The sequence below is a fragment of the Coptis chinensis genome, chromosome 5 (assembly GCF_015680905.1).
Source record: "Coptis chinensis isolate HL-2020 chromosome 5, ASM1568090v1, whole genome shotgun sequence".
NCBI classification, from domain to species: domain Eukaryota; kingdom Viridiplantae; phylum Streptophyta; class Magnoliopsida; order Ranunculales; family Ranunculaceae; genus Coptis; species Coptis chinensis.
This window is the reverse complement of record NC_141460.1, coordinates 60069273-60087256: the sequence shown is the minus strand read 5'-3', so window position 1 is coordinate 60087256 and position 17984 is coordinate 60069273. Positions and strand designations below refer to the sequence as shown.

General features: G+C 37.7%; 1 protein-coding gene across 1 annotated transcript; it reads right to left on the bottom strand.

Annotated features, from left to right (window-relative positions):
- Nucleotides 1–16551: 16551 nt before the first annotated feature.
- Nucleotides 16552–17187, bottom strand: LOC147498182 (uncharacterized). Its single transcript, XM_086563164.1, has one exon. The coding sequence runs from the start codon at nucleotides 17185–17187 to the stop codon at nucleotides 16552–16554; it is 636 nt and encodes a 211-aa protein (XP_086419290.1).
- Nucleotides 17188–17984: the final 797 nt, after the last annotated feature.

Here is a 17984-nt window from a genome sequence, read left to right as displayed (position 1 = left end):
GCAGTTGACTTCCACAGACTTTTCGTCCACTTCTGCTCCTCTGATTGGGTCAAGGCTTGGACCATTACAAAGCTCTTTCCGAGCCGGTCGTTTTGACATAAGGTATGCCCAATTCTGAGGTCCGAGTCCAAAGATACGGCTTTTCGGAAGTTCTGTGACTTTTGCTCCATATCTCGCTAAAGTGGTACATTTACGCACATAATGGACTTTGAAGCCTGAAATGCATAAAAACGCGTGTCGGTGTTAACTCTTACTTATTATTCACATAATTGGTCTAACAGTATGATTATTAAGGGGTTAAAACTACAGTTTTGGGCTCTTATCACACATGAAACCATATGCAGATCGGACTAATAAGCATAGCAGATTAAAGGCAAGTATGGATAGTTTTCTCTGTTGATCAATGCTTTTCATTCGTAATTTTGAAGTTGAAAAACAGAGAGGCTTCATTTCATATTCATTTGATTCCCTGCATCATCGCATAACCAATTAAATAACGGCCAAAATTAATCAATGTTCAAATGGTAACCCACAAAAACAGTAGTGCTTAGTCTTCACTGATCATGCATACTCATTAACTTTCCAATGCATACACCTTTGATAAAAAAATTTGTGAGCATCCAACACAAATACCTTGGTTTCTAATGTACAATAGGAATGTTTAGATGAATTGGGGTTCCTAGCTTGGATATTCCACAACGTAAATACATGGTACTATTGAACTAATAACCTTTAATTTTGAACTACATTATCTCAAAGTCATGCAAAGTATTAAAAATTGAGTGCATTCCTTGCATGAAATAACCTGCCAAAACACTTATTTTAAGTTTATGAAAAGTTCAGTCATACACTCATTTAGAGGCTCCATTCTAGATTGTAAAGTTGATCGAAACAAAAAAATAAAAAATAATAATAAAAAAAATACTCTAGCTAGCTTTCTCATGGAATATGGTGGACTGTAGTCGCCAGTCGGTATAAGTCAACAGGGTAGCATTAGTGAATTGCTAAGAATAAGGCAATAAGGTGACAATCAAACAAAGAATTAAAGACTCATATAAGAATTGGATGAAAACACCTTCTATTGCCACTATTGAAGAAACCCACTGAAGGGTGGAACTTGGAGTGCTTTTGGAATACTTGTAGAAACCACTAAAGAGAGTCGAACTTGCTTTATTGGGATTTTTTTTGGGTTGTGAAGAAAAACTTTTTGCCAGTGAAGAAAAGTTAAAAAAGGGGTTGAACGAACTGTTTTTTCTCGATGGTTAGTAGTCTGTTTGTTTTTTGGAAAGTTTTACCATACGAATGATTCTTATTCTTATTTCCTAATTTTGTGGGTACATATATTTTTGCTCGAGTAAAGTGGGGGAGAAAGAGAGTTATTTCAAAGCAATGTTGCGACTTTCAATTAAGGTATGTAGAGCAGACAACAAAAATAAATAAATAAATGGTTGAAAGACACTCATTTATAATTAGCTAACTTAAACGTTTATAATCGTTTTCAAGAGGGTGGAGTTTTCTTCCATCCTTAACTAACTTGCTTTTCAAGTTCAATTGTGCATGCATGTGCCTTTTCCGACATGCTCCTCAGTAGCTACTGAGCCTTTCTTCTGCATAAATAGACAAATCAATAGTGTTAATACAAAATTCAAATTACTTATTATATTTCGACTAACTTTGAAAGATTGTTGAAAGACTTCCTAAAAATTTGGGGAGAAATATTGTGCTAAAACTACTAAAATATATTCATCAACCTACATAAACAACCCCAAACTGTTTGGTCCAACATCTCAGACCCTGATAACTTCTTCGAAACCATTATTACAAAGAGATGAATTCCATGTGATACGTCAAATGCCCAAAACAACGGCAATCATAACAAAAATGCTTACACAATAAATATAAGCCAACTATCAATCTAGTATAGATTGAATTGATTCTCCAAAAGTCGGGCATAAAATTAAAGGTGCACGATATTTATACCTATTGAACAATAACACTCTACAGTGTAAAAATGCTACATTTATAACTAAGTAATGATTAAATAAACAATATTTAATATCACACTAAAACGTTGACCTGAATCAAGTCAATCTCTCCTTGCAAAGATGAAATACTACCAGCCTTCTCATCAACAACCTTCTCCAACCTCACAAATGTAAGAATTTTTCGTGTTAATCAAAAAGCTTCAAATTGACAAAAGTTCACACCTCAACTTGAGATTCAACACTGATCCAAGGGTATTACTGGTAACACCATCAGTATGCATGGTTGAAGCTTATATAAGTATCAAGTGTCATTCAGCAATGAAATTGTATGCAGGTTAAAAAAAAAAATAGAAACAAAAACCTGGCTGATTGATAAGATAAATTGTGCTCACTAATGCTCAGCTTGTTGAGAATCTTTAGGATAGACTGTCAATAATTAAGTGAATTGTACGTATTAATTAAGTGAATTATACATATTAATTAAATAGATACGATGTCTAATTTAAACGATAATTTACAGCCAATGCCGACAACGTATCACAAATAATGAACTGAGTTTAACTATTAATTAAGCAGTCTTTGTAATTGCATGGTACACAAAAAATAACACACATTTCACCACAATAAACAAATAGATCGAAACCGTCAGCATCTGATAGGCAATATATCCATAAATTAAGGATAAAAAAATACCCATATAAACAACTTGAAAAATGACTCATCGCCCTCAATCTTGTTATGGGAGGTCCACAAGTCGCGTTAATATCTCTTCAATACTACATCAAACCATCATTACAAAATTTCTTTTAGATAACTCATACCAACAAAAATCATAGCACTCAATAGTATATCATTTTCAAATAGGTATAACTTTTTGTGGAGAAATTAAGTAAGGATATGATATATACCTTTTAATTGAACCTGAACCTGGAGCTTGGGAGCGCCTCTTTTTTATTTTGGGGCGTGAAAAAATGGGGTTTTTTCTTGTCGTGAAGAGGGGAAAAGCAATGGTTTTTATTTCAGTTTAGAATAAGTATTTTTATAGTAAGTAAGACTCTTTAGACTTAAATGAAATTGATTTATTACCGTAGGATCGTCCCAAAACTACTTTCTCCCTGACCGCTCGATATAACAACATAAAAAACCAAGCTGCTTTATTATATAGATTGTAAATTAAACTTGGTTTAACTATTTTGAGCTTCCCCAGCCCAGGTCTGATGTCTGCCTGAGCTCGAGCCCAATTTGAAGTATCACCAGAAGTCCACGAAGTAATGAACTTCAGTGCCAATGTAGACGCAAAAAATTCACAAAGTAAAAATGACTAGTTCTAGAGAATATCACAGTGTTAACCATTGTCACCAAGTGCGGTACGGGTTTAAAACGGTGTACTTGAAAAAAACTTAGTTCGTTTTTTAAACGGAACGTATCGGGAAAAAAATGGAAAAAAAAATGTAAAAAAATGTATGGCATAAAAAATGGGTTTAAAACGGTAAAACGGGTTTAAAACGTATAATACGTAAAAGAAACAGTAAAAACCGATGATAAAGAATATAATAGATAAGGAGTTTGATTTTTTATAAGAGTAGAAAAAAAATAGGCACATAAAATAAAAATAATAATAATACAAATGAAAGAAAATTCAAATACATGAAAGTATCAAATTATAATTACTCATCTAATACTAGAAGTTTTAGATTTAGTACCAAAACACGACTCTAAATAAGATACTACTAATTACCAACCATAATGGCATAATCAAGTACTACAAATAAGTTAATAACTTTAAAATTTCCAATTATTAATAGTCCAAAGCAAAATAGAACTGTCTCAATAAGTCAATCGTTATCCCACTCTTCAAAAAGGTAAACTCCAAAACCCTTTTTTCTTCTCGTGTTTTCTTTTAGATTAAAAAAAAAAAAAAGTTTTAAATGGGAGATTTTCAAAATCTCGGGTTTTAAACTGTTTTTAAGTTTAAAGCACATTTTTTTGAAAAACCCGGGTTTTAAACTAGAACCAGATGCCTTGCCAATATCTTGGGTTTTAAATGAGTTTTTTATTTCAAAAAAATGCCGAATTTGGTGACAATGGTGTTAACATGACCAATGCCAACAACACACCACCCAACATTTGGAAACCTCGGAGTCAACTACTCAAAATTCCAACACAGACGCCAACGTCCATCACCAAAACCCAAACCCACCTTATAAGGAATGGGTTTGTGTCTTTGTGAGTCTTTTTTAGAGTAAGTCCAATGGAGAGCTGCTAAATTGGGCTGATAAAAGGTGCCACATAGGCCTTTTAGATTGCCCAACCAAATTTGGCACCCCAAAATCATAAAAACAATCCAATCGTTTTTTTTGTTTTGAAGTGCTAAATGATAAGGAAGGTATAGTTTCTGCCGTCCGTCCATTATTTTTTAACTTAAGTTGAATTTTTTTTGGACGGACGACACAGTTTCTGCCGTCCGTCGAAATTTAACACATGGACGGCAGAAACTATGCCATCCATCTCCCGAACTTATTATAAGCAGCTGCTAGTGAATGTCTTAATTTTGGCTTGGTTTTTGACTCCTTCCAAATTTAAGACCCTTTTAGCAGCCCTATTGGAATGACATTTTTGTGGTTGGGGTGCTATATTTGCCTTTAGCAGCCTATATAGCCCCCCATTGAACTTGCTCTTAGTTATATATCTTTAACAGAGAAGGGTATACCATTCACCACTGTACCAATCCCACTTTCTCGGGTGCTAATACCGCCACGATGCCGAACGGCCTAAAAATCTAGTTAGCCATTGGGTTCATATGGAGTTGGACCACCACACGAGTACTTTTATAAAGATTAGAGAAATCGTTGTTAATTACACATTTAAAATACATTGGAAATTGTAACACGGTGTGTAGGACTCCACATTTAAGAGTACCATGACGATACCATCTTCGTTAAAATTGTAGAAAGTATTGAATTCTATATGTTTTTTCGTTCTTTTATTTTTGAAAGAAGTATTGTACTGTATGGGTTTCTACCTACGACCTGATGCTGAGGTTGAGGGGGAATGGCTGCACTCTTGCTTGGGATAAGAGTTGCCTACGTATCAAGTTTCTTGGGTGAACTTGAATCAAGCCTTACGTAGGTCATCTCTCTCTCCTTATAGATGTTTGGTCTGACTTTCCTTATTTGCTTCAGGCCGTTGTCAAGTGTAGATCTATATTTTGTGCTCTCTTGATGATTCGTCATTACTCCTGCTGTTACAAAGTAAATGTCTCCTTCATTGGTGTGTTGATTGAGCTTCAAGATCACGGTAGATCATTTGTTTCCATATATGGCTGTATTTGATATTTAGGACGACCTGAGTTTGGGTCATGGTTACGTCCTGGTGGCGTAGTACGACCTAGGGATATACGAGATGTGAAGATATGACCTGGTCTGTGGACATGTGTGTTGTAGTAATTGATTTGAGAATGGAGGGTACTTACACAACCCCCTTTATTTTTATTTTTATTTTGATAGCGGTGGTGTGAAAAGAAAAGATAAAATAAAGCTCCTTACACGTGTCATACAGCTGGTTTATTTGAATGGTTTTGGAAAATGTGCGGGAACTGTTTGGATATGATCCATAGGCCCAACTCGCGGCGGGTTTGTGGGCGAGCTAAGTTGGTTATGGTTGTGTTTTGTGGGGAGGCAAAACATTTTGGTTTTTTTAAGATTTGTGTAGCTAATGGGTTTTTGTGTCTGAAGTTCATTCATCTCCTCATTTTATCAAAACAAAGGAAGAAGCAGAAAAAAGAAAAGCAAAAATTTCCAACCTTTTGTACCCAGGTGCGTTTCTATTTGATAAACAAAGTTAAATATTTTTGTTTCCTTTTCGCTTTTATGTTTGTCATGTCCATTACTAGTGGGAGTGTGAGCGGGGAAGTGTTATTGGAGTCGAGGGAGACAACTGTTAGTGATGGAGATGGTGGTGTTATGGCATATAGTGGAGATGAGGCATCATCGTATTCGTCGTTGGGGAGGATAGCATAAGAGGCGGGACCTGGGTCGGTAGGAAATATTGTTGATCTGAGGGGGGAGTTTGGTTGAGTGAACTCTGATCTGACAATATACGACCTAAGTGGAGAGAGAAATGTATTTGGCTTGGATTACGTTCCTCGAGATGGGGGTGTTATGGTTTGTTATAGTCAATTGAAGGCTAGGATGAGGTTACCATTCTCACGTCTTGCTGTGGAGGTTTTGAACTTTTGTGGGAAAGCCCCTTGTCAGTTCGTGGAGAATAGTTGGAGAGTTTTTCATGTGTTGGATTTGTTGAATGATAGGGGTTATAACATTTGTTTATTGGATGTGCTTTAGCATTTTTCGGTGAAGAGGTCGTCTGCTATGAATTTTAATTTGCATGTGATGAAGGATAAATCTCCTGTGATTGTGGGTGTAAGTAAGGAGGATTGGGGGCGTAGGCCTTTATTGGTTGTGGGTAATTATTGTCCTTCTTACTAGGAGTTGGCGAATCGTACTATAAAATGGGATGGTAGGTCATTATGTTATAGGTCGTAGTGTATGTAAGGTAGTTGATATTAGAACGTTCTGACAATCATATTTTGTTTTGCAGAGGTTGCTATTCATGGATGTACGAACACCGAAGCTATAAAAGAGTTTTCTTGTTTGAGTTGAGAGGAGAAACGATCTGTTTTGGGAGAGGTTGTGCATTACTTCAAGAAGAGCGGAGGTGAGAAGATCAATCGGAAGAAGGTTGAGCAGAAGAAGAGGGACCGGAAGTTAGTCTTTGATATCTCCGACTCTAGCTCAAATACTGAGATGGAAAGAGAGGATCAAAGGAGAGGGCTGTTTCTAGAGCAAGAAATGTTGGAGGGGGCTATGGTAACCTTTCTTTGGGTAGATGACCTATGGAGGGGGGTGAGAATGATAAAGGTGGATGTGGAAGTGGGAGTGTTGGGGGAGGTGGTGATGCTCCCGCTCCATTTCGCAGGCCTCAGTTGAGGAGGCAAACTGAGGGTGGCGAGCCTGATGGACCTAAGAGGACACGACCTGAGTCTGAGGAACGACCTGTTATGGGGGAAGATCGTACTTCATCAGGTCGGGCTCCTTTAAAAAGGATGAATCTGAAGGAGCTGGTGGTTGATGTTGGTGTTGCTGATTCTAGGGGCAAGAAGAAGGCTTGTGACACTTAGCCAACTGCCCAAAAATATAAAGGGTCTGGAAGTGCGCTCCAAGGTGATGAGGCTGGTAAGTCTGACGTTCTGGATAGGACGGTCACCTATTACGACCCAATGAGTGGGCTGGCGCGGCTGGTGAAGAATAAGGACTGCAGTTTCAAGTCTTCACTGGTTGCGAATGGGTTGTTAGAAAGTATTGCCCTAGATGGAGATAGGCATGTGCTAGAGACTGGGAAAGATTTGGAGGCGAACCTGAAAGACATGGATCGCTCGATGTGTTTTGTAAGTATATCTCTGACCTACGATTTGTTTTGTGCTTTGTGATATTGACTCCTGACTTACTTTGTTCTCTTGTCAAGTTTTGGCGATATATAGGAAGTTGAGAAAGATGGCAACTATTTCTGACCTGTACAAGAAGGAGCTGGAGGTTGCCAAGGAGGCTTATGATAAATTGGTGGTTGTGCAAGAGGTTGAACGAGCTGAAGTGGTAGGGCTGAGGGCTCGGGTCGGTGATTTGGCTGGGAAGGTGGCTTTATTGTAGCCATCTCTTGACTCTATAATGGTGGAGGTAGCACATTGGATTGCTGAGAGCAAACAATCGCAGGCCATTGCTGAACAAGCTTAGAAGGAGTACAAGGACCTGGTCGATCTGGTAGATAGTGGTGATGTCTATGTTCTAGTGGATGATTATATGGAACTAGAATGTAAGTACAAAATCCTGAAAAGGTCTATCGAAAGTGGGGCTACAGCAGTAACTGTAGAAAGTACTGCTATAGATGCTAGTAGACAATCTGATCTGCCTACCGACCTGAGTGTTGCACCAGTTGTCGAACCAACTAAGGATGTTGCTGCTGAAGTATTTAATGCAAGTGGTGATCCGGCTGGTGGCTCTGTTGGTGAAGAGGGCTGCAATCTGGACCCCTTGAATGTGGAGAATTTGTCTTGTGTCAAATAGCTTATCTTTCTTGTGATATGTTTGATGGTGGATAAAGTTTTTGAATTATATATATATATATATATATATATATATATATATATATTTGTTGATACTGATAACTTCTATTTTTGATGGGAATGCTAAGGTCGTTTTCCCAGGATAACTTGGGGGCCTCTAGTATCTAACCGACTTTGTAGTAAGTAAAGTAGTTAAATTACTTACTTGTTTTGAAATGAGATTATCAATGAATTTTGTATGAATGTGATTGTTTCCCTTGCTTCTTATTTTGTTATTTGACGACCTGTCCTGCATAGTAGTATATTCGATGACCTGTCATATTTTGGTAGATCGCCTGATGCTTTTAGGTCGTAAGTATTTTTGCATGACTTGATAGATGCGCATAGTTGGCACCTATGTTTCTTCATGTCCTTAGGTGTGTGTGGATTGATTGAGTGGTTCCTTTTGGGGTACTTCGTATTGATTTTTGACTGATAATTAGCCTTTGAGTGGTAATTATAGTTGTGTCAAACTTAACCCTTTCAAAGGCCTTAAGTTGACTTGTGGTCCTTTTGGGGGTACCTTGGATTGGATTTGACTGATAATTAGCCTTTGCGTGACAATTATAGTTAAATTGTGCTAAACCTTGGCGTTGGTGTTAAGTTGATTTGTGGTCCTTTTGGGGGACCGTGGATTGAATTTGATTAACAATTAGCCTTTGCGTGGTAATTATAGTTAAGTTGTGCTTAACCTTGACGTTTGTCACACCCCAAATTTCAAGAAAATTAAAATAGGGAATTTTTTTTCAAGATATAAATATCTCAATCGCCACCCTATTCAATCATCTGAAAACCCAGGGCAAAACAAAACCCTAATAACATATTATCAACCACGATATTAAAAATCTGAGATCAAATTTAAAACCAAAAGAAACAATCATTCAATCACATTATTAAACTACAAAGAAACTACCCGACTCTATTACATCTGTCTCAAAACAAAACTGTACACTTCAGAAAAACTTAAGCCAGGAGACTCCAAGAGCAAATCCAAATCATGTGTCCTCATCCACTACACTCCATCATCTATGTTTCCAAGAACACACCCATGTTACAAAACAAAGCAAATATGGGTCAGCAAATTGAATTTGCTGGTATGAGTAAGACTAAAAATAGAAAATAGTATAGCAGTATGTTCATTCTTTCAAATCAAGAAATATATTATTACAATCATTTCAACTTGGAAGACAATTTAGTTTCGTATTCTCAAAACGGCATGCAGTTTCTTCCCAAGTAAGATTTCAACCCCTGATATAAAATTCCAAAAATCTCATATAACAGTATTCATCATTATCACTTTCCAAAATAACTTACAATATAATTTCCACTTATATTCCACTTATTACATATACATATGATAACTTATTTAAATATGAGTTTGATACACTTTACCTTTAAGCCAGCACGTCGTCTTAGGGTAGGACAACATCTCTGCATAAAAAATTAATAAGTCCTACCCTCCTGCAAAACAAAGTTAGATTTCCCAAACTTTCATTTATAGTATATATCTATTTCACTCTCACTGCAACCATCATAAGTATATATAACCTGGCATAATATATCGCCAATATTAACATTCATGTCACACCATCATATCCATTATATCATAATATATCACCAATATTAATTAACATTCATATCACACCACCATATCTATCATATCACGCTAACCATATTCACATTCCTTCGTAAGAAATTATATGCATCATATCATAATATATCACCAATCATATCCAACAACTCGCTCATACTTAAAGCCAATATTTTTCTTAAAAACCACTCATTTACTTATGAGAACAAGGAAATATATCACAACTAGGGAGTACATTCATCCCTCGGGTGTATCAACTCACACAAACCACATATACATTTCCTTGTAAGAAATCACGTACATCATAAGACATAAATATTCATATGCCATAACTCAGTCACACGTAAAATCAATATTTTACTTTAATATCACTCGTCTACTTATGAGAACAAGAAAAAAGTCACAACCAGGGAGTACATTCATCCCTCGTGAGTATCAACTCACACAAACCATATAAACATTTCTCATAAGTAATCATATACATCATATGCAATAACTCCATCACACGTAAAATCAATATTTTACTTTGTTTATTAATTATCTAGTTGACTCATTTATTAAAAGACACAGCCCAATCTTTAGTTCTTACTCCACGATTTGCACTACACACATTTGCCAAATCACACATATCCGTGTGCCTCACTCACACCGAGTACCACTACAAGACATATGTCCCAAGCGGGGATATCGCCTCCAGGAAACATATTTTCATCTTGTAAACTCGTAACTTGTGAGTCATAACCATCTCTGGGCTTTTCATACACATAATCACAAAGCCTCTTTTGGGCATAACAAAATATCAGGTCATTCATGGGACATTCAATGAATACCTTGGGTTATTCCCGCCACATTCAAGGAATACCCATCATAATACTAATAGGTCATTCATGGCACATTCAATGAATACCTTGGGTCATTCCTGCCACATTCAAGGAATATCCATCATAATACTAACAGGTCATTCATGGCACATTCAATAAATACCTTAGGTCATTCCCGCCACATTCAAGGAATACAGACTTACATTCCCGTATATTCAAGGAATACAGCCAACCCGCAAGGCGAATGACTTAGTTCCTTTCTAAGGTGGCTTTTCACATGACATCATTAGTCATAAACATTTCTTTTCATCAAAGAGGCATGGAGAGATCTAAAGATGTGGGCGACATATAAAATTTTCACCGGATTTTAATACTCAAGAGTTCTCATTTATCATAATATTTTTATTACAAAACAAACATCGTCTCAAACAATAATTTATTACTAAAGATTCCAAACACAATAAATAATTAACTCACCTCATTATCAATTATATAAATCATAGTTGTCAAAAGGTTCAATTAGGAATAACACATTAGTTAAATGTCTCATGAATACATTTTAAACAACCACAATCACGTACATAATTAAATACTAACATTGTTCACATATAGTTATCACAATAACTAAAAACTAATATATAATATATAATATAGTGGTTGCACTTGTATATAAGGCTACCTACGTAACCAATCTTTCAAGATTAGAATCAAACCTTATGTAGCTCTTAACCAATTTAAACAGCTAACCATTTCCATTCACAACTTAACCAATATTAATAGGCTTGTTTTCTATGCTGCCTCAACAGATAACCCACCGTTGGATTGCTATGAAATTTTAAAGTATAAAACGACTGTGTGTGATAAATATACAGATCAAATATTACATCTATCCGACATCGGATCGACCTCTAACTAATTAGAAGAAAAAGACTGCGCACTGCAGTTTGTCTGGTATAGAAAAACTACGACCAGTCACGCTTGTGCATGCCTCGATAGAAATCCAACCGTTGGATCTGTCTATAATTTTAATATGTCATACTACCATGTGTTATACAACTAAATATTAAATATAACCTCCATCCAGTAGTTATTCAATCTCCATCTAAGTAAAACCTTATAACTGCACACTGCAGTTTTCTACAGTGAGTTAAACTAGAAACCAGTCTTGATAATAAAAACCTCGACACATATCCAACCGTTGGATCTTCCTAAAACTTAAGTATGTCATACTTCAATGTGTCAGGACACTATGGTTTAAAGTTTACAAACATCCGTGTGGGGAAAGGTCTCCATCTAGGCAGAAACTAAATACTACGTCAGAGAAGTTTTGTGGAGTAATGTTAACTGTACTCTATTAATCTTCTTCAAATATCACTCTACGGTTTATTAATGGCTCATACTACCAATCAAGATTCATATGAACAATACAAATAGTAAGAACACATCATGTTACTACATAAATCATAAAATCTAACTCACAAATTAAATTGACCGAGTTCCGACTACTATAACGTAACAGTGAAATAATGCAAGTATATTACTGCATAGATCATGTATCTAGCACCAATGAAAGCATATAAATAAACGAATTAATACCATTTTAATCTTACGTATAACAATATTGCTGAGCATGCATAACCAACATAGCTTAGTATAAGTCCTTAATTAGCACTTTAACAAGGCGTGAAACTTTAAAGTTAATTGTGCACCATATATATACCAAGCCCACGTCATGAGTAAAAACACATTCCTTATTCAATAGAAAGGTTCACACACATGCATGATCTTTGTACAAAAGAAAATTTATAGAAGGGTTCAAAATTAAATTTATGCTCATGTACATTAAAGTTTGACTCATAGTCTGTATGTAATTATTAGGTGAGGAAATTCAAGGGAGTACGGTATACCTCCTCCTGTGTAACGAAACCTATCTCCTGTAACTACATCACATGCATGTCATGGTTTCTACTTAGCTTATAATCATTCACATATTCAAATTACTTTAACGAACCTTAGCAAAAACAATAATAATAATTCAACCAATGTCAAACAACTATGAGGTCTGACCACCACTAGCTTAGGTAAGCAGGTCAACACATGTGAATATAACAACTGGAAAACTTTCGTGTACTACTCATAATAATTTCTACTCAAGAAACCATATTAAACAATACTCAAGCAATACTTGTACCTCTGACCATTATCTTAAAGAACAAATTCAAGGATTGAATATACATAAAGAAGTAAATATAATAAACCACTCAATATTGTTAGATCTACTCACTCGTGATACGCTCCTATTGCCAACAAATCCCCAGCAAGAAATCTCCATTTTTTTCTTTGAGTAAAACTCTCTGTGTAAACTCCTGTGTAAACACTTTTTTTTTTTTTTCAAAACCCCTTAAAAATAGGGGATGGGGTTTATCCTCTTTACTCTATCTCTTTCTAATATTTATCCTTTTTATTTTTATCTATTATTATTATTATTTAACTTTATATATATTTAATTAAAAAGGAGAATAAAAATAGGGGTGTTATAGCATTGGTGTTAGGTCGGTTACTTTGATATCCCAAATTGGGCAGCGAGTGCACGATACGTGGTACTCATGGAATGTAAGGAGAACCCTTATACGCAAAATGTTGATGAAATTTTATTCATATTGATTGATACATCTGGAGAAGAATTATTGGTGAAAGCGCTTGAGTAGAGCTATATTCCAAGGTCGGGGAAGGACATCACCGAGCTGAGTTTTGATCCAGTAAGCTCCATTTCCAACAACTCTATAAACTATGTATGGGCCTTTCCAAGTTTGGTCTAGCTTGGCTGGTGCTAAGGTCCTTTTGAGGACTAGGTTGCGAGCTTGGAAAGATCTTGGGATGGCCTTCTTGTTATAAGATCGTTGGATGGTTTGGTGGTATCGAGCTAGGGATATTGCAGCAGTTTCTCTGCACTTTTCTAGGAGGTCAACTTCTTTGGATAAGATGTTGTCATTTTCTCTTGATTCGACGATGTCAGAACATGTAGTTATGATTGTAAGTTCTGATGGTATTACTACTTCTGTTTTGAAGCAAAGTGTGAAAGGAGACTCATTGGTACTGACTCAGGCTGTTGTTATGTATGCCCATAAAATATTCTCAAGTTGTTTTGGCCATTGGCTTTTCTTGCTCTCCAACTTCTTTTGGAGATTCTCTTTGATGGATTTGTTTGTGGCCTCTGCCTGTCTAGTGCTTTGAGCTTATCTAGGTATAGAAAATGCTTGAATGATGCGCCACTTTTGTAGGAATGCCTTGACTTGTGTGCTGGCAAATTGGGTTCCATTATCCACGATGAGAGTGTGGGGTAGACCAAATCTTGTGATGATATTGGTCCATATGAAGTTGATAATGTTGACTTCCTTGACTTGAACAAGTGGGATTGCCTCAACCTATTTGGTAAAGTAATCTGTGGCTGTAAGGATATATTTGAGTCTTATTTTCTTTTGTGGGATAAATGGTCCCATGATGTCTAGCCCCCACATATGAAAAGGCCACGGGCTAGCTATGTTGATCAACTCCCGTGTTAGACTTAGGTGGTTGTGACCAAATGTTTAACATTGGCGGCATTTGAGAACATATTTCTTTGCCTCGATGTGCATGCCTGACCAATAATACCCTTGGGAGATTGCTTTATGAGCAAGAGATCTTGCTCCTACATGGTTGCCACATTCGCCTTTGTGAATTTCGTCGAAGATGAGTTGGCCTTCGCGTAGAGTTATACACCTTAGGTGCCCCTCCTGTAGATTTACGAAACAATTGTCCGTTGATCATGGTGTATTTAGGAGCGCAAAATTGTATGACATGAGCATTCCTTGCTTCTGCTGGGATCTCGCCATGTAAGATAAATTTTAGAAATGGGCCTATCCAACATTGGGTGATCTCTTCTTCGGATGAGGGCTGGAAGTCCGTAAGGCTATTGACACTTTTATGTTGGTAGGCGGGCTTCTCTAGGATGTCAATGTAAACTGATCTGGGACATGCATCTTGGGTTTTTTATGCTAAGAAAGCTAGGTTGTTTGCATGTCTATTATCCTCTCGGGGAATGTGTTCCAAGGAGAATATTGTGAACGAGCCCATTGATAACCTAAGCGTACTTGGCTAAGTTTGCTCACATATTCTTTGGTGATCTATTTGACGATTAGTTGTGAGTCACTGTAAGCTTTGAGTTTTCAAACTTGTAATTATTGTGCCTTGCGGAGTTCTGTAATTAACGCTTCATATTCCACTTCATTGTTGGATGTTGCAAAATCGATTTTTCTTGACTTTTGTAGCTGGGTTCCTTCTGGTGAAGTTAACACAGCCCATAGTCCACTACCGCTGTTGTTGCAAGCTCTATCTACGTGGAGGTGCCATGTGTCTGTGGTGGTTGGTTGATGGACTGAAGTAATGGGCTCGGGCTCCCAGTTGATATCTTCGACAGGGAAGTCAACAAGGAAGTCGGCAATGACCTGACCATTGCGAGACATTCTGGGAAAAAATTCGATGTGATGTTCTCCTAGTTCTTTAGCCCAATTGGCCATGCGAGTTGTTTTGTTGGTGGAACTCAAGACCTGCTTGATGGGTATATCTGTTAAGACCTTGATGTCGTGAGCCTAGAAGTATAGTCGAAACTTGTGAGCAGAGTATAACAAAGATAACTTTGTTTTCTTAATTGGAGAGTAATGTTTTTCTGAATCTGCCAATGTCTTGCTGGTGAAATAGATTGGTTTTTCGATTCCCTCGCTTTCACGAAAGAGGACCAAGCTAACGGCAAAATCGGTAGTCGCAAGGTAAAGCCCAAGTGTTTCTCTTTCATTTGGTTTAGACAGGATGGGCAGAGTTCATAGGTAAGCCTTCAGGTTGTTAAAAACTTTGTGGCATTCGTCTGTCCATGTGAATGTTGCGCCCTTCTTTAGTATTTGCAGGAATGGTCTGTATTTGCTAAATGCACATGAGATGAATCTGTTGAGGGCTGAAACCATGCTAGATAGCTTGTGTATTTGTTGTTTGGAAGATGGTTCGGCATTTCAAGGAGAGCTCGTATTTGTTATGGATTTGCTTCAATGCTTGTTATGAGACAAGGTATCTTAAGAATTTCCCTGAGGCTACCCCAAATATGTATTTTGCTGGGTTGAGCTTCATCTTATTGTGACGCAATCTTCCGAAGGCTTCTTGTAGGTAAGAGATGTGGTCGCCCGCCTTGGTGCTTTTGACTACCATGTTGTCTATGTAGACTTTTATAGTGTCGCCCATAATGTCTTTGAACATTTTGTGACAAGTCCCTGGTAGGTCGCGCCGGCGTTCTTCAAACCGAATGGTAGTATGCTGTAGCAGAATGTTTCTTATTCGGTTATGAAGGACGTCTTTTTCTGGTCTTCTTCTGCAAGTGGTATCTGATTTTATCTGTTATATGCGTCCATAAATGATAAAAGTTCATGACTACAAGTTTGATCTACCAATATGTTAATCCAGGGTAGGGGGAAGCTGTATTTTGGGCAATGCTTGTTGACATTTGTGACGTCGATGCAGAGTCGTACGTGGCCATTTTTCTTAGGAATGGTTATAATGTTAGCTAACCAGGTCGGGTATTCGACCTCTCTGATGAATCCAACCTTTTTGAGCTTTTCTATTTCTTCATTGATGGCTTTTTAAAATTTGAGCGCTAGCTTCCAAGGTTGTTGTTTGAAAGGCTTTATAGTTGGATCTACATTTAATTTGTGGCAAGCGACCTGAGGGTCGATTCCTGGCATATCGATATACGACCAAGCAAACACATATTTATTGAGAGATAAAAAGTTGACAAGTTGCTCCTTGAGCTTGGAGTCTAAATCAACCTCTACATAAACAAATTTTAGGTCATCATCTGTGCCCAAATTGACTCTCTCCTGGCTCGACTTGTGCTTGCTTTCCCTTGAGCTTGTATGTTGTTGATGCTAGAGGGCTGGAAGCTTGAGGATTTTGCTGCTTTAGGATGTTGTTTGTCTAGACGACCTGAGTTTTGGCGTTGGTTATTGTGCTTACTTGATTGCATCGGTGAGCTTCTAGTTGGCTGCTTCTGATCTCCATGATACCTCGGGGTCCAGGAAACCGCAGGACTTGGTGTAAGGTTGATGGAACTGCTTGGATCTTGTGAATCCACCTGCGTCCTAAGATGGCAATGTATGATGACTTGACATCTATCACACTGAAATGTGTTGAGGTCTTAACCATGTCCTCTTTTTCTCCAATGGAGACTGGTAGGATGACGTCTCCAATGGCATATGTGCGGTCTCTATTGAACTCGTAGAGTGGTGCATTTGACTCTATCATCACTGAGTTTGGTAGGTGCATATCTTTGTATGTTTGGTAGAAGAGAATGTCGCAGGAGCTGCCTGGATCAATTATGACCTGCTTGACTGTCCATCCGTTGATCTTGACGTGCACTACTAGAGCATCATTATGGGGTAGGCACACCTTGTCGAGATCTTCCTCAGTGAATGATATTGAGCTCATAGATTGAGAGCTGGCAGGAGTGATCACTTTAGCTTTGTGGGATAGGTGGTAGATTTTTTGTAGTGCTCCTACGCGCCTGCACTTTTCATGACCGGAGGTCTCTTTGCTGGAGGTGTTTGTAATCATGTGGATTACCTTTTCTTCATCATGATCGGAGGAGTGTTGTCGCCTGTTGTGCCTCAATTGACTTGGATATTTAGATAGTCGGGCTGTTTTGCTTCTGTTCCTTCTGCGTGCAGGCAGTTCATGACTATGGCTCCTGCTTCTGTTGCAGTTGGAATTCAGTTTATGCCTGAGGTCTCTTTCTGGCAGGAACTCTTTCAGCTTTCCCCCTTCAACTAAGTCTTGGAGGTAGTGCTTTAGGCTCCAGCATTCATCTATGTCATGGTGATGGAGTTTGTGGAAGTGGCAGTATGGGCGTCTTGATATTACTATCACCTTGTTGATGTTTGGTTTGAAGTAAGGTGTTGTATATATTCTCTTCAAGATATGGCTTGGCGTCTTGGAGAAGTTGGAGAATTCTCTTTTGGTGTACAATAATGGCTTCTGGGAGTTGGTGCCTGAGTACTGCTTGCTTTCTTTGGGTCCCTATTTGTCGCTTACTGCGAGGACTTCTTTGCTTTTGCGAGAGGCCATCCATTCTTTGTACTTCATGTACTTGTCGACTCTGTGGTACAGGTCGTCTAGGTGTTCTGGCTTATTGCGCATGAGAGACCCTGCTAGTTCGGAGTCGTCTAGGAGGGCATTGGTGAATGCTGAGGTTGCAAAGCTATCCTTGAGACATGGCTTCATTGATAACAATTTCTTTTTGAAGCGGCCTAAGAAAGCCCGCATAGTTTCTCCGTGTGCTTGTTTTAGTTGGAACAATGAGTCCAGGTCGGCTTGCTTCTTCCTATTATGGACGAACTCAGCTGTGAATGTTT